We start from the raw sequence: 20,263 nt of genomic DNA, 5'->3' as shown, positions 1-20,263 counted from the left end.
AAAGCATTAAAATCAAATTTGATTTTCGACATTGAATTTTTTTTTATTTTTTTTTTAAGTTTTGTTACTGCATGAACTCCAGTAACGGGACGAAAACAAAACAAATCACACACTTGCTATCTCGTCCCCCGCTGCTTCTGAAACTTGCTGCTTTCCATCAAATCCCTCTCAAACTCAATAAATTCTTCATGATCCAAAAACTTTTTTCCCATTGAATACAAATTGTTATTAAAATTATATTCGTTTCTAAAACTAAAACTTTCTTTCTCGTTTTCGTTACCATCATCAGCACCAAAAACACCAGTATTATAAGCACCAAGAACACCAGTATTACAGCTATTATTCAATGTCAATAACCGGTTTCTCTTTAATAACAAAACTGCATCTTTAAAGTCAATAGTTTTCTTATTTTTGCAATGTCTGCTATATTCTCTTAAATCCTTAACTTGGTTTGAAATAAACTCCTCAGATATATCACTCAATCTATCCATTATCTCTTTATTAATCCGTTTTCTAGTTATTTTATTGCCATTACCACTCTGATTATCATTTAAAAAGAACTCAGATATATCTTTGATAAACCTCTTTGGAAGTAATGAATCTCTTAATAATTTCTCCTTGTCATTCAATTTGTTTCTTGAAATGCTCATCTGTCTATATCTATATTTACCTCCATTATCATCCTTACTATCATCCTCATTATCATGGATTTCATCAAAATTATCCATTAATTTCAAATTCTCATTTAGTGGGTATTCTTCATAATTATAATTATTAACATCACCATCACCATCACCATCACCATCACCATCACCATCACCATTACCATTACCATTACCATTACCATCACCATAACTATTGTTTTCAAAATCAATATTACTATTAAAGTTATTTTCTTCATCGGATAATATTCCTTCTGGCATTGCAATATCTGAAAATAGATGATCTTGATTCACTTCTGATTCCATTTCCATTCCATTAACATTGTTATCTTTATCTTTATCATTATTATTATTATTATCATTATTATTATCATCATCATCATTTTTCAAGTTCTTACTCATATCCATATCCATTTGCATATCAATTTCCATTGGAATGTCTTCTATAAATTCATTTTGATCATCTATATCATTTTTTGTAGAAAATTCAATTACATTTTCATTATTTAATCCATTGAAATCATCTCCATAATCACTATCATCACTATAATTATTCATACTTATATTATCTTTATCTTTATCATTATCATCATTTTCATTATCATCATTTTCATTATTAATCAAATTGGATAATCTTCTTGAAACTGACAACTTTCTTCTTATTTCAATTGTTTGGTTCAAAAATGACGAATCATTATCCAATTTTGATAAAGAGTGATCTACAATTACAAATTTCTGTTTTTTAATTCTCTTACTAACAATTCCAATATCCTCACTATCTTCTGTATCCTCACTATCTTCGTCACCTCCTAATGATTGTTTTGAGTGATTTAATGACTTATCTAATAATGGAGATGACTGTAATAATACAGGAGAAGTGAAATTTTCTATTTGCGATAAATCTATTGGTGATGATGGCAAATCTCTTATAAAAAATTCTTTATTTAAATTGCTTTTTCTATTTGAATTTTTATTTCCATTTCCATTTCCATTTCCATTTTCATTTTCATTTTCATTCTCGTTATCTCTTGAAATTTCTCCAGTATTTTCATTTGATAAGGAAAATTTCTGGTTGATTTCAACACTATCTTTGTTATTATTTTCAATAGTATTTTTTTTCTTATTGTTTGAAATGTTGCCCTTGAGAGTTCTTTTGTTTATATTTTCTGTAGATCTTTTGGATATTGAATTATTCACGTTATAGTTTTCAGACTCTTTATTCTTTTCTATAATTTCTTTGCCTTTCTGATGTTCCTTTTTTTCAATTATTATGATTCTTGATAGTATTCTTAAATCATTAATTGGTGATATTCTGTCTCTGTTTCGCTGTCTTCTGGTATTGGCACTGTTGTTTTTGTTTACTTCATTGTTTATGTTATTTATTCTTAGCAATTTCGATGACCGAGGTGTTCTGGGTGTTCTGGGTGTTCTGGGTGTTTTGGGTGTTTTGGGTATCTGAGTGCTCTGTAAAATAGAATTTCTTGTATAAAGTGTCAATGGATTTTTTCTTGTAGATCTTCGCTTTGAGGCTGTTCTGCTTCCTGTGTTTCTGTTGTGACTGTAGCCAACAGAAGCTCTTCGTGGTGTTCTGGGCTGTTTGACTGGTGATAGTTGGACGTGATCGGTTGTATGCTGCAAAATCTCTTTGAAGGACTGACGTCGGCTCGTTAGCGAGTTGGATATATATGATTCTGTCACCATTATGCCAAATTTACCCTTCTATATTCTCTTCAACAACGTAATTTTCGCAACTTTTCCTACAATCTTTACATTTTCTGAAGCTGTTTGGAGTTTGGTTGTTTTGATTTTTGTTTTGAATTTTTTGCTCGAAACCACCGCTGTGGGTTTGGGAAATTTTAAAAAAAATCTGGAAAAGTTTGAAATTTCTGGTTTTCTTTTGGATTGTTTAAATGATACTCCAACGAATGAAAATATTAAAACAACTACGACCAATGGCTTCTGTAAAATACTTTCCATTATCCTCCAGATCACCCAGCACAGGGGTTAAGCAACCAAAGGAAATTGCTTCGTTTTCCAGAAACATAAAACAGGAATACGAAAACAACGATTCTTGTCTAAGCTATTACTATTTTCCTGATCAAGAGGTCGAGAAACCAGCTAATGTTGATTTGAGCCATGGCTTTCAAAAGTTTAAAAAAATGGACGAAACTAAAGATGGCGACCTAGATGGTTTATTGAAGGCAATAATTGCTTACGAAAAAAAATACAATGCTGTCATTCCCAAAATTGATATTATCACTTTCCGAGGCCTCATGAGAAAAATCTTAACAATTCCTTATGGCAATGAATCGTTTGATTTCAATTTACTTTGCTTTGACAATCAATTGTTTATAAAATCTGACAAAGAGTCTGATATGAAAAGAAATGAACTTGAACAAAAAAGAATGCAAAAAAGAATAAATAAGAGTCATGGAAAAAAGATATCCAATCTAAGTGAAAAATTTGTGTATTCTGGTTATAAATTCGAAACGTTAACTACATTGAATAAACCTTGGTCGAAGTGCTCCAGAGATGAAATTGAAAAAAGATACAAAAAAGAAGTGAATAATATTGAACAATATGCTGTGGTAGTGAAAACTGGTATTGGTAAAAATAAAATGCTATTGTGTGGTGAAGTAGACTGTGTTTTTGATTACAAACCTCAAGCTTCAGATTTTGATGAAGACAATCCTTTGACACATTATGTTGAATTGAAAACTTCTAAAACTATTAATGACATTTCAGCTTATAACACTTTCAGAAAGAAATTGTTTAAAGCTTGGGCTCAATGTTTTTTAATCGGTATTCCAAAGATAATATATGGTTTCAGAGATGATCAGCTCAAATTAAAAGCCGTTGAAATGTTTAAAACAGAAGACGTTCCTGTTTTGATTAAGGCAGATCCACAAGAAAGAGGAAATCAAATAAGTTGCATTGATGCCATTAAATGGTATGGTGCTGCCATTGAATGGATTTGGGCCAATATTGATGTCAAGAATGAAAAAACAGTTTGGAGGTTATCTTACAATTTTGAAAACAAAACATTTAGTCTAAGGGAATTACCTGAAGAGAAAAGTTCTGAGATAATCAACAATTATGAAATTTTAACTAAAGAATTTGTGGATTGGAGACTTCAATTAAGATCAAATCAAAACTAGTTTCCAAATAAATAAGTGTATTAAAAATTTAATGGGGTTGTTTTTTTATTTGTTTTGTAATTCAATTTTTGCTATATAATTTATAAATATTAGGGGAGAAGGTGTTGTTTGTTTTTTCCTTTTCCGTTTTTAAAATTAAAAATTTTGATTTTGATTCATGAAATTCTGCTTTCTTCCTCATTATATTTTTTGATTAATTTAATCACCTTCAACCTCCATCTTGTTGAACTCAAAAATGAAGCATAATTCCAGGTAAGATTTTTCATTCCTTCTAATTTTCCATTTACTCCATTAAAAGTCTCGCTCATTGAACCATCATAATCCACATATTTTTGAATGACTTTTAAAAATGAATCGGAAAAATTCAATAACCCTTCAATTGTAACTTCAAAGTTTTTTGATCCATATTTAATAATATAATCCCCATTTTGGTCTAAATTTTTTATATCATTTCCATCAATTTGAAAATAGTTTTTAGTTATATACTTTTCAAATAAAGATTTATAATTTTTGCAGATTTTTATATCTTGCTTGTGTTTCAAAGTAATAAAAATATACTTATAAAATACTTCACTAAAATAAGAAGTGGATATGAATGCAGGATTAAAAACTCTTTCTTTTGTGTCTCGTCCAATAGCAATACCAGAATGAAGAATATCATTAATCTTATAGAGAGATTTAAAATCGTCAACCAACCTAAAAGCAGTATTTAACAACAAATGATCAGTTGCGTTAAAAGGAATTAAATTGTCGATATATGAGTTTTCACTTAGATTATTTTCATTTTCATTTTCATTATCTTTATCATTGATATTTATCCCAATATTATTTTCGTATCCCTCGTAATCATGAGATAATAAAGAAGCAATAATTATGGAACTATCAGTAGGGTTTCTATGTTTTTCAGACTGTAAGGGACTCTCTATAAGATAGGTTGAATTTGTTTGAATATAACCACTTTCATGCACAATAAATTCTTTTAAACAATCTGCATTACTAAATAAACTAATTGTGAAATCTTTTTCAAAGTTTAAACCACGAGAAAATTCACCACCAATAACCAAAGATTTCAACTGAATCAAAGAAGTGAATAAATGAAATCCCTTTACATTATCCCAAAGTCCATAAGATAAATCCTCCCATTTATCTAAAATATATTGCAAATCAGGTTTAACAACAGTAAAATAAATATCAGAAACCGTTGTATTGCTGGGCATATGAGCCAAATTGTCGTTGATTATTAGACCGTTGTTATACTTTTTAAGTAAATTAAGATATTTAATGATCGAAATAGATTTGAGAGCTATACTATCGGTTAATGGATTTTTTTTATCTAAACAATATTTAAAATTTTTTAATCTAGAATTTTTGGATTTCCCGTCATAAATTTCTTCATAATCCTTTTCGTTTGACTGGTTGGTTTTTTCTTGATAGAAATTATCAATAAATTGCTCGATAACGATAATCAATTCTCTGTAATTTGGGGAAAAATCCGAATCCTTTAAAATATCAATCAATGACAATATAGTAATAGAATTTTGTCTAACTACATGATAATAGTTAGGCTGCAAAGGATTGGAATTTGAAAAAATATCAAAATTAGTTTTATCAAATTGTCTTAAAATTCGATTGTAGGAAACTTCTCTTTCTTCAGTGATAAACAAATTCAAATCATTTCTTGAAACGTTTTGATAATGATATTGATTACAATTAACCAAAAAAACTAGGAAATTAAAACAATTGAGAAATATGAGAAATTTATTAAGCATTTTGAGTTGGAAGCAATTATCAGTTAACTATTAGATCTCAAACTCAATAAAAGATAGTTATTCCATTTTCAAACATTTGAATCTTTAAACAGCATAACCATATTAAAGCTAGTGAAAGCATTAAAATCACACAAACCACTAAAGCACACCAAACAGCACAAACAATAAAAGCAGCAAAAGCAGCAACTTCATCAGTTGTTCTAATTCAAAAATCAAAGCACAAAAATAATTTCCAAATTTGGAAATCAAATCCGTTGATGAAATATCCGGAAACCTCACAACGGATTCAAATCCGCAAACGATTTTTTTTTTCAAATTTTTTTTAAAGTTGAAATTTTTTAATTCGAAAGAATTAATTTTTGGAAATCAACAACATTACAGAAACATCATGGATAGGTCAAGGAGTAAAAAAGACAGCAAGAAAATAAAGTCTAGACACAAGGATAGTGCTTTGAAAAGTAGGCTGGAGTCAATTTCAAAGAAATCATCCAAAGACCCAAAAAATAGAAAATCCAAGTTGGAAAAGATAATAAAAGAAAAATATTCAAAGAAAAACGAGAAAAGCCAGAAATCTGAAAATGCAAAAAATGAAGATTTGGTAGAATTGTCCGAAGATGATAACAAAATAGATTCAAATGAAATAACTCAAGAAAGTGAAAAAATAAATAAGAAAGCCAACATTGACAAAGACATTGTAGATGACCATCAAGAAAAAATTGAAGAGGACAGTGATAGTGATGATAATAATGATAGTGAAGAGGAACAAGTTAGTCAAGAAAATGAAAAGAAACAGAAAGATAACCAAGATAATTCTATAATTATTGCTGATACAAAAAGCTTCCCAAAAACGTTTGTTGACTTAAAGTTATCCCCATTGACTTTAAAAGCAATAAATGAGATGGGGTTTACCACAATGACTGAAGTACAAGCAAGAACGATTCCACCATTACTAGCAGGAAAGGATGTTTTGGGAGCTGCCAAAACAGGTTCAGGAAAAACTTTGGCATTTTTGATTCCAGCTATTGAGCTTTTATATTCTTTAAAATTTAAGCCCAGAAATGGTACAGGTATAATAATAGTTTCACCCACAAGGGAATTGGCATTACAGATATTTGGTGTTGCAAGAGAATTGATGCAATTCCACTCGCAAACCTTTGGTATAGTGATTGGAGGTGCCAATAGAAGAGCAGAAGCTGAAAAATTGATAAAAGGTGTTAATCTTTTAATTGCAACCCCTGGAAGATTATTGGATCATTTACAAAATACAAAGGGATTTGTTTTCAAAAATTTAAAAGCATTAGTTATCGATGAAGCCGACAGAATTTTAGAAATTGGTTTTGAAGAGGAAATGAAACAAATCATCAAAATATTGCCAAATGAAAATAGACAAAGTATGTTGTTTTCCGCTACTCAAACTACCAAAGTTGATGATTTGGCAAGAGTTTCACTAAAAGCAGGTCCTCTTTACATTAATGTTGTTGGTGAAGATGATGTTGCTACTGCAAGCGGTTTAGAACAAGGTTATGTTGTGTGTGAATCTGACAAAAGATTTTTGTTGTTATTTTCTTTTTTAAAAAGAAATCAAAAGAAAAAGATTATTGTTTTTGTTTCTTCGTGTAATTCAGTAAACTATTATGGTGAATTACTCAATTATATCGATTTGCCAGTTTTGGATTTGCATGGTAAACAAAAGCAACAAAAGAGAACAAATACGTTTTTTGAGTTTTGTAACGCGAAAAAAGGTATTTTAGTTTGTACTGATGTTGCTGCTAGAGGTTTGGATATTCCAGCTGTTGATTGGATCATTCAATTTGACCCTCCAGATGATCCAAGAGACTATATTCATAGAGTGGGAAGAACTGCAAGAGGTTCAAGTGGAAAAGGGAAATCTTTGATGTTCTTGACCCCTTCTGAACTTGGGTTTTTAAGATATTTAAAACAGTCCAAAGTTCCATTAAATGAATATGAGTTTCCTACAGGAAAAATTGCCAATGTGCAAAGCCAATTAGAAAAATTGATTAGTAGCAATTATTTGCTCCATCAAAGTGCAAAGGATGGCTTTAGATCTTATTTACAAGCGTATGCTAGTCACCAGCTAAAACAAGTTTATAATATTGATAAATTAGATTTGAATAAAGTAGCAAAAAGTTTTGGATTCACATCACCTCCAAAGGTTAATATTACTTTAGGTGCAAGTTTGAAAAGTGAGAAAAAAAACAAAAAAAGAGGCAGATCTTCACATTAAAGACTTTATATGTTATTAATATTTATTAAATTAACTATATATTTTAAATATTGTGTGTAATAAATTTCTAATAAAAATACAGTTTAGCTAAAAATCAACAAAACAATAAACCCAAATAACCCCAATAACAATCAAATGCTTTTTTCTAAAAAATAACAAAAATAAAAATAAAAACAAAAACTAAAACAAAAATTGTTTATAAAAGAAAAATGCTTTATATATGCAGAAACTAAATAAACAGGAAAAGAGAAAGTCTTTTAAACAGAAAATAAAGGAATGTAAACATAAGACTCAAATTAACTAATAATTGAATGGACCTGGACGAGAAGGACGAACCGGTCTGGTCATTTCATCGATGGTTCCCAACACTTCTTCATGTTTTCTCAATTGCAATATCTGTTCGGATCTTGTTAATTTCCTAATACCTGTTCTTATTTCGATTTCTTTTCTTCTCTCAGCTTCTTCATCTTCTTGTTTTGCTTTTTCTTTTTCTTTAATCAACTGTTTAACTGATTTATCATGTTCAGCTTTTAGTTTTTTCAATTCTTTTTCAAATTCATCCAATGATTTGAACTTTGTCTTTTTGACTTCGTCTTTTCCCCTGTTAACCTCATTTAAATATTCAACAATATTCAGAGGAATTTTTCTAGTTAAGGATAATTCGACTATGTGAGGATTTTTTCTTTCTTCTAGGGAATACTTTAGTTTAATTTGTCTTCGATTTCTGTATGGAAATAATTGGGCAATTACGCCAAAATCTGTTCCCCATGTGGATAAAGCTCTGAAAAATAAAACGGTTTCATCCAAAGTCCATTTGTCATAGTAGGTATCCTTTGAGTATGATCTAGAATTGACCGAATTTTCAAATGGGTTGTCAGTTTCAACAATTCCTGATTTAAAAAGACTTCTATCTCTAGTGTTACGGTTGATGAGTGTACTCTCTTCATCAATATCTATTTCGCCGTCTTTTGATACTCTTAATTTGAAAGAAGAGGCTTCACCATCTTGAAGTTTTTCCTCTAGCCTCAATAAATCTTCAACAGCGTCTTTACTTTGTTGATTCAAATTAATTTTAGATTTGTCATCACCAAGTAATTGCTCGAGAGGGACTCTTTTTTCTCTTGCTTTTAATCTCAACTCTTTTCTCTCCTTTGCTGCAATTTGCTTTTTGGTGAATGCTTCGACGGCTAGTTCATAGTTATCAGATACTTTTCCGATTGGCATAACTTCTTTGCATAGATCACCCAAGCTGATGTTGTCAGCATCTAATGTGAACTTTTCCAATAACTTGTGGTTTACATGTTTCATGTCTTTTGAAATCTGATTAATATTTTTAATTATGAAACTTTCTTGAATGGAAATCATTTCAACAGTGATGTCTTTCTCTTTAACTTTGATCATTTTTTTTGATTTAGGATCTAGCAAAATGTCATATTTTCCGTCGTCTTCATCAGAGCCATTGGATTTATTTTGATTAACGATGTTCTGGAAATCGATATTTTTCTGGTATAACTGATTGATATCTTCATTGTTTTTAGTGTTAATAGAGGGATTCAATAGAGGAATTGAAAATTGAGTATTTTGTTGTTCTAGTTGTTCTAGTTGAATACTGGAATGCTCCATTGCTTTTTGAGCAATTTCTATTGAAATGGGAGCTGGCATTGAATCAATACTGTAGCCATAGTTTGAATTATTAGATTCAGAGAGAGTTCCATTATTCCTAGACTTTTTGATAGATAGATTAGAAAAAGAAGATTTTGAGGGCAATGATCTTTTCTTTCTTGGTTTTCTTGGAGTTTGAATTGGTAAAGGATTAACTTGAGGAATGTCAATTTTTGTAGGTTGAACATAGTAGCTTTCAGAAAACTCTGAATGTTCAGTATTATTACTGGACAAATTTGGATCAATATTAGAGGACTTTGTAATTTTTTCATTTGGACTAAAAGAAACAGTTTTTCTTCGAGGAAAATTGATCAGCGAACTGGATGAATCAGCTATATGTACACAGGAGCTGGGTCTTCTGGAAATAGCCTTTGGCTGAACACTATTTTCATAGGCTTCTGCAGTTGGTTTTAGTATTGAGTTGGTTGAGGTAGTTGTTAGTGAAGAAGATGACGAAGATGCTGATGACGAAGATGTTGGAGGAAGAGCAGGAGAGCTAAAAGCCTGAATTTTTGAACCAGCACCAGAAACAAGAGAATTCCTTCTATTGGTGTCTGGGCTCTGAATATTTTGTATGTTTTGTACATTTTGCACAGCAGGAGAAGTGCTCGAAGCTGGATGACTTAGCTTGTTTCTTCTGACGATTTTCGGAGCAAACCGAGCACCAGATTTGTCTGTGATAGAGAAAAAGCAGTTAGTAAAAGCAGTTCGCACAAAAATATTGAAAGTAGCCTGGGTACATACTGACAAAACTCATTGCAGCTACTATATCATCTAGATCAATATCTTCCAGATCAATATCACCTTCAACATCGCTTTTTTCAGTCATTGGTCTGAAATTTTTTTTTGGCCATAAAAAAAGGTAGCGGTTACCCGGACGGAACAAACAGAAAAAAGCGCGCATCAGGACTCGAACCGGTGTTATTTTCGCGTTTTTTTCACAAAGAGTATTGCTGCTTGTGCTGTTTATGCTGTTTATGCTGTTTGTGCTGTTTATGCTGCTGTTTACAGTTACAAACTCGCTCAGGCCCCATCACCATTTTGCGAGGTCGTCGATGGTATTTTGGATGTCAATTGCACACTTTTCTCTCATGTAAAAGATGGAGCAGTCGTTGTTCGAGCAGATTACTTTGTGTGTGAGAGACCCCTGGCATCTCTGGCACTGTGTCCATAGCTTGGAGAACTTGGATTCATACAAGTTGAGCTGGGCCACTTGTTCAGCAAATATCTGGTTTCCCTTATCCTCACAGTTCTCGCAAACAGGCCCATCGCAAGGACTTTTGCAGACTTTGCAAGTATTGACTTTCTTGGTGAATCTCATCAATCCACCTAATCCTCGGTTAGGTCCCCCAATCTTCGACATTGTCACCTTTCTGGTATGTGCACCAGTCAATAGTTGTTTGGCTTTGTTTTCGCCCATTATCGGTTCGAATATTCTCATCAATGGTTTCGATAATTGATTTTGTAAATAGTAATTTGAGTCGATAGCCAATCCGTTTTTCAAAACATATAATGGGTCCTCAGATTTCTCAAACGCTTTGGTTGACGATGATCTTATAATGACATATGCAACTCTATCACCAACTGAAGGTGCTGATCCTGGATCTCTTTCTCTCATCCTCTTTGCTAGTTCAGCATGGGCCTGTTTGCCTGCATACTCCGGTGCTAGTGTCTTGGTGATAACCAACTCCGACAAATCGACCTTATCCTGTAATAAATCTGCAATAATCTTTTTAACAAATTCTTCTGCAGCTTTAACATCTCTTTGGATTAATATCATTTCCAATATTTTCGTCATTACATTTGCAACCAACTTGCAATTATCTCTTCTCACGGTTTCAATTCCTTTAGTGTCAATTTTATCATACTTGTCTAATTTTGTCCAATATAACCCTGCATATCTTTTTTTATTAATTAGCAAGTATGGATAATAAACCTTTTCAAATTCTATTCGAATTGGTGCTTTGAACAATTTCTCATTGATCCAATCTGCTGCCTGTTGTCCCAATTCCATACATTGCTTCAAATCATCTAGTCCAAACTTAACCATAACAGAATCTGTATCGCCATAAATAACTTGTGCATCAGCTGGAAAATTATTTTCCTTGCAGAAATGTTCCTCAATCTCGTTTTTGGTTGCTTCAATCATTTCTCTACCAATGGCTGTGGTAGAAGATGAAATTGCAAGACATGGCAATTTCCCATTAGTAGCACCTGTAAACCCGTATACTGAATTGGCTGAAATTTTAAGAGCTAGTTGTCTACCATTCAAAACATCTTTAATAAATGGATTAGACTCTTTCTTTAAAGCAGCTTTAGCCCTTTTCCGTGCTGATAATAACTCATCTAAAATAGTTGGCAAGATTCCCTTTTTCAAATGCTCTTTTATAAAGCAATCGCCATTTGGTGTTTTATAATAATCTTTTCCTTCTTTTAATCCCAAAGAATTTATAGTCTGCTGAGTCACCAAAGTTGTGTAACATAGGTTATGTGAAATGATAATTGAGGGATAAAGTGAAGAAAAATCTAAAGTAGCAACCGGGTCTTCATGAAATCCTCTAACTGGCTCAATAACTGTTGCACCTTCATAGGTTTCCTCGTTTCCACCAGATGAGCTGAAATTGGGTATTACTATATCATGCTCAAGGGCTTTTCTGAATAATTGAGATAAAACTTTTATTTGTTGACCTCTTGATAACAAAAACGAAAAGGGCACACCCGTTACTCTTGCCATTTCTGTGTAATTAACTATACACATCATTTTTTGTAATAATCTCATTGGTAGCATTGCATCCTTTAAACAATAAACAGCTAATCTTCGTCTTGTCTCGGAATCACCATTCTGTAGATCTGTTATGATAGAATGATGAACATCTTCCTTTTGTTCTCCAAGAAAGACGGCAGAAACATTATTTAATTTATAGGATCTCATTTTAACTTCTCTTTGAAAATATTGATATAAATCAAATTGAATTCTTCCACCGATATTTGTCACTTTATTTTCTTTTGTCCCATAAGCTCTTGAAGAAAACGTTGAGTTTTTAACTTCTTGTTTTTGATGTCTAAGTCTACCAAAATATGGAAAGTCGGTGACACCTAAAGCAGTTGCTCTATTCAACAAGTACGGTATATCGAAATTTTGAGTGTTGTAACCAATTATTATATCTGGATCGACTTTAACCACAAAATCTCTCCAAGCTCTTAACATTTGTTGCTCAGTTTTATTTGATATAACGTCGCAGCCAACTATCGGTGAACATGTATTTAATGTGAAAACCGTATTAACAAATGGAACATTTTCACCAAATCTCGAAACCACATTGGCGATTTGGATCACTGAATCATATTCAGCTGTAGAGAAAATCCCCTTTCTATTTGAACATTCGATATCAAATGATAAAATTCTAAGAGGAGGTATTTTTGCCCATTCGCCTTCAGAAGGGTGGGCAATTAAATTTTTATAATGTATATGACATTCAATTTGACAGGTTGTTACTTTTTGGCTTTGGTTTGTAATCAAGATATAAGTTTCCTTAGGTAGAGTCAACCAACTCATTCCAGTTATTTTCGAGTCGACCATCATTCTTAGAGTATAAGAAATGTTATCATAAGTCATTGTAGTTCCAGGAAAATAATTTTGAAATTGAATTTGGCCTCTTTCGAAAGCGCCTCTCAATTTAGCAACAGTTTTTGCATGAGAGACGACAATTTTAAGGAATTGAGTTTTTTGGTTATCGTTATAGCTCCATACGGATTCTTTTAAATGGATCTCAATTTTTTGGACGTCATCAAATCCACTGTTATGTAAATGGTTGATTAAACTTTGAATGTGATCTTTTCTGAAATTGTTATCTGAGATTGGCACGTATAAATAATGTAGAAAGCCTGTAACGTTGCACATTATGCTATTGCCTTTTTTCGTTACACCAAAGAATCTTACACATGAAGAGCCATTAAAATCAGCTTCTTCAGCATCCAATTGAATAAAGCTTATATCATCATCTTTGGGGGATATAGATAGAGGAGGTCTTTCAACCGAGAGTTTTGAAGTACGAATCTGTTGTGCATTTTGGGTTAAAGCAATAAGCTCTTCTTCGAAAGTGGATAGCAATTTTTTAGCTTTCATTGTTTGATTTATTAGATGAAGATAAGTATGTTATGGGTATATTGTAAATACAGAGAGAGAAATGAAATGAAAAAAGAAGAAGGTAAGGAATGAGATAGAACTAGATCGAACAAATCAGATGGTATGCTTATTAACCCACAGACGTGTATTAAACACGAAAAGATAAAGTAAAAAAAAAAAATTGGAGAACGACAAACTTTAAAATGAAATAAAAATTAGAACACGAAAAAGCAATCGTAAAAATGATCGGAAAGGATGATTGGAAACACGTTTATACATTTCGTATTTACGATAAATACCCTCCGAAACGTGACTCAGATAATAAGTGGACCCGTGTGACTGGTCTTGGAGATAGCAATATATTACAGAAAAAGAGGAAATTACGTGGGAAGGGTGAGATAAGTAATTTTAAGTTTAATGCCGATAAGGAAATAAACAAGATATAAAGAGATGTGAAAAGATGTAAGATTATATTATATTATATTATATGATGTTAAAGTATATTAAAGTATATTAAAGTATATGTGTATGATATTAAAGAATTGAAGTAAATGTATAGAAAATGTAGAAAGTATGAGAAATGTAGGAAATAAATGACAGAGCAAAAGAAGATTTCAATAACAAGATATTAAGAAGATATTAGTAAGATAATTTTATTGGAGAAGAATTTAAAGAGGATTTATAATTATTAACCTTGAATTCTTTAATTATTGTTTTGGGCAAGGAGTTGTTATCTATTGAATCGATGTAAAAGGCCTTTAAATTTGGAAATAAAGTATTATAGTGATTTGAATAATCAAAGGGGGTGAACTCGAGATTTGATATTTTACTTTTCGATATATCAATGATTTCTAGTTTTTTCAAGTTAAGTATTTGAGACAAATCGATAATTGAGATGTAGTTGTTTTTAAGAATGAGATTTGATAAGTTGTTTAAGTTGTTTAGGTTTTGCAATTTTGAGATTAAATTCGAAGAAAGATCTAGGATTTTTAAATTAGACAAGTTGGATAGGTTTTCAATTTTGGAGATATTTGTGTTGACTAATTTCAAGATTTGTAGGTTTTTCAAGTCGGATAGATTGTCTATGTTTTTGATTAATACGTTATGACTTAGATTTAGGTATTGTAGATTGGATAGGCTGGATAGATTTTTGATTTCAGCTATACCATTATTTGATAAATCTAGGGATTGCAAATTAGATAGTTCAGACAAGTTGTCTATGATTAGTGATTCCAACCATCTTGAATTGAAATTGTAGTAATTAACAGATGATAGATTTAAAAACTTCAAGTTTTTCAAATGGTTTAGACCATTGATTGTCTTTAGACGATTTTTAGATAGATTTAGAGATGTCAATTTTGGGAAATTGGTCAAGGGGAAATCTGACAAGTCGTTGATCAAATTATTTGATAAATTGAGATAGGTTAGATTTCTGAAATTTGATTGCAATTGGTTATCGAAATTGGACAACTGGGAATTTAGAGTGAATTTTGATAGGAGAGCGCTTGAGTTGGGAAAGCAATTATTAATGAGAACATTTATTGAGGCGTCAAACTGCTGGTTAATGTTGTTATTAGCGCTTTTTTTGAGAAGCAATTTGGAAGATTTTTTGAAGATTATTTGCAAATGGGCGGCATTAGGAAAGTTGAATTGGGGTGGGAAGTTGTTTAAAGTGATTGAATCAGCTATACGGCTCAACAATTCGTTGTTTAGATTGATAGTGATGTGGTTAAAGAGGTGGAATTTTGGGTAAAAAAAAGGTTTAGACAATAAATCAAGCAAGTTTATTCTGATGGTGTCGATACATGATCGGTGTGCATTGTCGTTATAGATATTACGGACGGCTGATTTTATTTTTGTCTTCTTGAGCTTGCTGGCAGAAATGTTCAAGCTGTCGTAAAAATGGTTGTATTTGTTGTAGTCATGGTTGTAGTTTGTCATATGGACGCTCTGGTAGAAATAAAGACTGGCAATCTGGGAGACGAGAAAGGACTCGGATAAGGAGAGTAGCCAGAGCTTGGGCAAGGGCACCCTGCACAATACGTCGGTGAGAACATGGGGAGGAAGACAGGCAAGAGGATCAAGAGAGTTGCAGTGGACAGGCTCCATGGTGAAGAACAGGAAGCAGCGACAGAGGCAGAACATGAAGCAGCCCTCAGCAAAAAAACGAGGGAAAGTGGGCGAATTTATAGCGCTGGGCTTCCAGAGCAAGGCGGATAAGGTTTGCCCTCCATCATTTGATGCTTCTCCAAAGCGTGGTGGTCGACACAGAGTTTCTCCATTAGGCAGGCATTGCGCACACCGCCACACCAGAGCCCTGAGCAGGGCGTCACGTGGTGCCCCTCTTTGCAAATCCCAACTTTTACCAAAAATGGGAAATTTTGCAGCAGGAGCATATCTGGACTCCATCTGGGCTCCATCTCTCACTGCTGTTTCTTCTTCCTCAAGCCATGTCAAATCCTCGCCCCAAGCCCTGGGAAGTTTCTTCTGGTGCCTCTGCTGCTCGCTCCTCACCTCTGCTTGTGTCTCCGTCTGCCTCCAGCCTCACCGCTAACAATAACAATAACATTGCTGCCTCTTCCCCATCTTCCACCCCAACAAACTCAAATCAACTCCCCAACTCTCCTGCCTTGCCTGCTAAGTCTTCCCTCTCTGCTGCAGACTCTTCTGCCTTGCTCAACAACCGTCCTCGTTCCTACAGATCCAACGCTTTCACCAGCTCTCCCTACAACACCGGCTCCATGTACAGCTCCTCCATGTTGGGTGGTTATGGCAGCATGGGCTCCTACGGCTCCATGTATGGCTCTCTTGGTTCTGGCTACGGCTCCTATGGCTCCTACGGTTCCTACGGTGGAGCCTACAACGGCTACAACTCCATGTATGGCATGAACAACTTCAATAACCTCAACATGATGAACAACAACAACCAGGGCATTGCCCAGTCTACCCAGGCTACCTTTCAGTTGATCGAAAGTATGATCGGTGCATTTACCGGTTTTGCTCAGATCCTAGAGGCCACTTATATGGCCACCCATTCCAGTTTTTTCACAATGATCAATGTCGCTGAGCAATTCAGGCTCCTTAAGGATCTCCTTGTAAATGGCCTTGGTAATGTTTTTGGTATCTTTGCCCTATTCAAATATCTCAAATCCTTTTTAACAAAACTATCCGCTTTGAAACTAAACAAGAACTCTTTAAAACTAACCGTCAAAGAATTTCAAAACTTCTCCTCAAACGGTAGTAACAAATCTTCCAAAAATCTTTTCAACTCTTTTAATAATCCAAAGAAATTCCCAAACAATGCCATCTCAATAAAACCTCTACTTTTTTTCCTTTTATCTGTCTTCGGTTTGCCCTTTTTATTAAATAAACTAATCTCAAGACTAGCCGAGCAGCAAAGACTAAAAGCCCAAGAGCTAATGCTAATTCAAAATCCATCTGCTTTGCATCCAAATACTTTACCAAATCCATCCTCCCCTTCATCTTCTTCGTACTCAAACAACACCTCAAACACTAACCTGTCTTTCGACCCTTCAAACATCCAGTTTTGCAGGGCTCTCTACGATTTTAATCCTGAAAACCCTCTCATCGAATTACCCTTCAAAAAGGGTGATCTACTAGCCGTTTTAAACAAATCAGATTTATCTCAATCTCAATGGTGGAAATGTAGATCCAGAGATGGTAAATCAGGTTACGTTCCTTACAACTACTTGGAATTAATCCCAAGAGATTTATTCGATCATAAATCTACACCAAATCAAAATCAAAATCAAAATCAAGATCAAGATCAAAATATATCTGCAAAAATTCAAGGAATGCCAAATGATTCCTCAGATTTAAAAAACTCAAATACAAAACAATCCCAATCAATAAATTCATAAACTAAAATTTCATATCTCATCATTTATCATTTTACTTTTTGTTTACTCTTTTTCATCTTCTTTTTTAAATAATCTCTTTTTTCTAGTAGTTTCTTCGGTTCTTTCATCAACTGTCTTATAATCTTTCACACACTTCTTATATACCATTTAATATTCAAAACTAAAAATTTGTTGTTATTTTACCAAAAATACTTAAAAAAAAAAAATCAAAAACTAGAACTCACGTGATCCGGCTTTTCTTTTTGTCCCAATTAATAAATTTTTCAGAGATTTAAGATTCGGATCTTCTCATTTGATACTTCAATCGCACTCTAATTCCCATCGTTTTTATTCTTGTAAATACATTCCTACTCAATATTTCATTACACTAAATATCACAAACCTCCTATAAATACACACTCGCCCAACTTCCTCTATCATAAAATCCTCTTTCAACTTAACATGGCGGTTGGTTCTTTGAGGTACTTGATACCCCAATCCTTGGGACTTATCTCAAGGAAGTTAATCTCTCCATCAAATACTAACATATTATCTTCAAACATAATAAAATCGTCGATACTCAAATCCCCAAAGAGACTTTTCCACTCTTCTTTGTCAAACAAAACCTACGAAGAAGAAAAAGAAGTCCTTGATACATTACTCGAAAAATTACCTGAATCCGATAAAGAACATTTATCAAAATTACGTAATATTGGTATCTCGGCTCATATTGATTCTGGTAAAACAACCTTCACTGAAAGAGTCTTATTCTATACTGGTCGTATCAAACAAATTCATGAAGTTCGTGGTAATGATAAAGTCGGTGCCAAAATGGATCATATGGATCTCGAAAGAGAAAAGGGTATTACCATTCAATCTGCTGCTACTTATTGTTCCTGGGATAAAGATGATAAAAACTACCATTTCAATTTAATTGATACTCCTGGCCATATTGATTTCACTATCGAAGTTGAAAGAGCTTTAAGAGTTTTGGATGGTGCCGTTTTAGTTGTTTGTGCTGTTGCTGGTGTTCAATCTCAAACCGTTACGGTTGATCGTCAAATGCGTCGTTATAATGTTCCTAGAATCACTTTTATCAATAAAATGGATAGAGTTGGTGCTGATCCTTTCAGAGTCATTGATCAATTAAATAAAAAATTAAGAATCCCTGCTGCTGCTCTTCAAATTCCAATTGGTATGGAGTCAGATTTGCAAGGTGTTGTTAATATTATTGATAGAGTTGCATTGTATAGTGAGGGTTCTCAAGGTGAGAAAATTGTGCAAAAAGAAGTGCCTGCTGAATTAGTTGATTTAATGGAAGAGAAAAGAAGTTTGCTTATTGAGACTTTAGCTGATGTTGATGATGAAATTGCTGAAATTTTCCTTGATGAAAAAGTCCCATCTGTCGAACAAATTAAAGCTGCTATTCGTCGTTCCACTATTGCAAGGAAATTTACTCCTGTTTTAATGGGATCTGCTTTAGCCAATAGATCCGTTCAACCAGTTCTTGATGCTATTTGTGATTATTTACCTGATCCTTCGGAAGTTCTTAATAAGGCTCTTGATATCGATAATAATGAAACTTCAGTTAACTTGATTCCATCTTCAAAGGAACCTTTGGTGGCTTTAGCTTTCAAATTGGAAGAAGGAAATTATGGGCAATTAACTTACTTGAGAGTCTATCAAGGAAAACTTAAAAAGGGAGGCTATATTAAACACGTTAAGACCGGCAAAAAGATTAAGGTCTCTAGATTGGTGAGAATGCATTCAGAAGAAATGGAAGATGTTCCAGAAGTTGGATCTGGTGAAATTTGTGCAACTTTCGGTATTGACTGTAGTTCAGGGGATACATTTACTGATGGTATCAACTATTCAATGAGTTCAATGTACGTTCCAGACTCAGTTATTTCATTATCTATTAAAACCGATACAAAAGATTCTGCCAACTTTTCCAAAGCCGTTAGTAGATTTCAAAAAGAAGATCCAACATTTAGAGTTAATTATGATGTTGAATCGTCTCAAACCGTTATTTCTGGTATGGGTGAATTGCATTTGGAAGTTTATGTTGAAAGAATGAAAAGAGAATATAACGTTCATTGCACAACAGGAAAACCACAAGTTGCTTATAGAGAGGCTATTCTTGGGGCATCTCCATTCGATTATCTTCACAAAAGACAGAGTGGTGGTGCTGGTCAATATGCTAGAGTAGCTGGAGAAATTTCTTCACTTGTTGGTGAAAATCAATTTGAAACTAAAGTTGTTGGTGGCAAAATTCCAGACAAATTCCTTTTTGCTTGTGAAAAGGGTTTCAACGATGCTTGCGAAAAGGGTCCATTAATTGGCAGTAAAGTTTTGGGCTGTAAAATGATCATCAATGATGGTCAAATGCATATTGTTGATTCTTCAGAATTTTCCTTCAGAACCGCTACAATTGGTGCCTTCAAACAAGGTTTCTTAAACTCAAACCCAGTTGTTCTTGAGCCTATTATGCAACTTGCTGTTACCAGTCCAAACGAATTCCAAGGTAATGTTAACGGTTTACTAAATAAGTTGCTTGCAATTATCCAAGAAACCGAAAATGGACCAGACGAATTCACAATTTACGCTGAATGTTCTTTGAACTCGTTATTTGGTTTTGCAACTTCATTAAGAGCCTGCACACAAGGAAAAGGAGAATTTACGATGGAATTTAAAAACTATTCTCCAACCCCACCACAATTGCAAAAACAGCTTATTGCAGAATACCAGAAGAAGCTCCAGGCAAAAAAATAGGTCTGCTAA

General features: G+C 33.2%; 9 protein-coding genes across 9 annotated transcripts; 4 read left to right on the top strand and 5 right to left on the bottom strand.

Moving 5' to 3' along the window:
* Positions 1-116: 116 nt before the first annotated feature.
* ASCRUDRAFT_82774 (uncharacterized protein) lies at positions 117-2,363 on the bottom strand (the record flags this gene model as incomplete). The annotated part of the gene is made up of 1 exon (XM_020194778.1): positions 117-2,363. One exon carries the CDS (start codon positions 2,361-2,363, stop codon positions 117-119), a length of 2,247 nt encoding a protein of 748 aa, XP_020044693.1.
* Positions 2,364-2,414: 51 nt separating this feature from the next.
* Positions 2,415-4,267, top strand: ASCRUDRAFT_77868 (DXO/RAI1 family decapping nuclease). The gene has a single exon (XM_020194042.1). The coding sequence runs from the start codon at positions 2,615-2,617 to the stop codon at positions 3,818-3,820; it is 1,206 nt and encodes a 401-aa protein (XP_020044692.1). The 5' UTR covers positions 2,415-2,614; the 3' UTR covers positions 3,821-4,267.
* ASCRUDRAFT_77867 (glycoside hydrolase family 15 protein) lies at positions 3,748-5,667 on the bottom strand. The gene has a single exon (XM_020194041.1). It carries the CDS (start codon positions 5,587-5,589, stop codon positions 3,976-3,978), a length of 1,614 nt encoding a protein of 537 aa, XP_020044691.1. The 5' UTR covers positions 5,590-5,667; the 3' UTR covers positions 3,748-3,975.
* Positions 5,668-5,953: 286 nt separating this feature from the next.
* On the top strand, positions 5,954-7,909 carry HAS1 (ATP-dependent RNA helicase HAS1). The gene has a single exon (XM_020194040.1). It carries the CDS (start codon positions 5,978-5,980, stop codon positions 7,832-7,834), a length of 1,857 nt encoding a protein of 618 aa, XP_020044690.1. The 5' UTR covers positions 5,954-5,977; the 3' UTR covers positions 7,835-7,909.
* A 225-nt stretch (positions 7,910-8,134) lies between these two features.
* On the bottom strand, positions 8,135-10,325 carry ASCRUDRAFT_72563 (transcription factor IIIB, Bdp1 subunit; the record flags this gene model as incomplete). Its single annotated transcript, XM_020192091.1, has 2 exons — positions 8,135-10,170; positions 10,241-10,325. The coding sequence occupies 2 exons, from the start codon at positions 10,323-10,325 to the stop codon at positions 8,135-8,137; spliced, it is 2,121 nt and encodes a 706-aa protein (XP_020044689.1).
* On the bottom strand, positions 10,114-13,743 carry POL3 (DNA-directed DNA polymerase delta POL3). Its single transcript, XM_020188880.1, has 2 exons — positions 10,241-13,743; positions 10,114-10,170 (listed from the first exon to the last, which is right to left on the bottom strand). Exon 1 carries the CDS (start codon positions 13,620-13,622, stop codon positions 10,530-10,532), a length of 3,093 nt encoding a protein of 1,030 aa, XP_020044688.1. The 5' UTR covers positions 13,623-13,743; the 3' UTR covers positions 10,114-10,170; positions 10,241-10,529.
* Positions 13,744-14,109: 366 nt separating this feature from the next.
* On the bottom strand, positions 14,110-15,754 carry ASCRUDRAFT_77863 (leucine-rich repeat domain-containing protein). Its single transcript, XM_020194039.1, has one exon. It carries the CDS (start codon positions 15,729-15,731, stop codon positions 14,262-14,264), a length of 1,470 nt encoding a protein of 489 aa, XP_020044687.1. The 5' UTR covers positions 15,732-15,754; the 3' UTR covers positions 14,110-14,261.
* Positions 15,755-17,146: 1,392 nt separating this feature from the next.
* On the top strand, positions 17,147-17,350 carry ASCRUDRAFT_21853 (Pex13 Sh3 domain complexed with A peptide from Pex14; the record flags this gene model as incomplete). The annotated part of the gene is made up of 1 exon (XM_020189711.1): positions 17,147-17,350. A coding segment is annotated over one exon (204 nt), but the record flags the coding sequence as incomplete, so codon positions are not given.
* A 594-nt stretch (positions 17,351-17,944) lies between these two features.
* On the top strand, positions 17,945-20,254 carry MEF1 (Mef1p; the record flags this gene model as incomplete). Its single annotated transcript, XM_020190932.1, has 1 exon — positions 17,945-20,254. The coding sequence occupies one exon, from the start codon at positions 17,945-17,947 to the stop codon at positions 20,252-20,254; it is 2,310 nt and encodes a 769-aa protein (XP_020044685.1).
* Between the last annotated feature and the right edge of the window lie 9 nt (positions 20,255-20,263).

The sequence above is a fragment of the Ascoidea rubescens genome, assembly GCF_001661345.1.
Source record: "Ascoidea rubescens DSM 1968 unplaced genomic scaffold ASCRUscaffold_18, whole genome shotgun sequence".
NCBI lineage: Eukaryota > Fungi > Ascomycota > Saccharomycetes > Ascoideales > Ascoideaceae > Ascoidea > Ascoidea rubescens.
The sequence above is the reverse complement of the archived record's forward strand: the minus strand, read 5'-3'. Positions and strand labels throughout refer to the sequence as shown.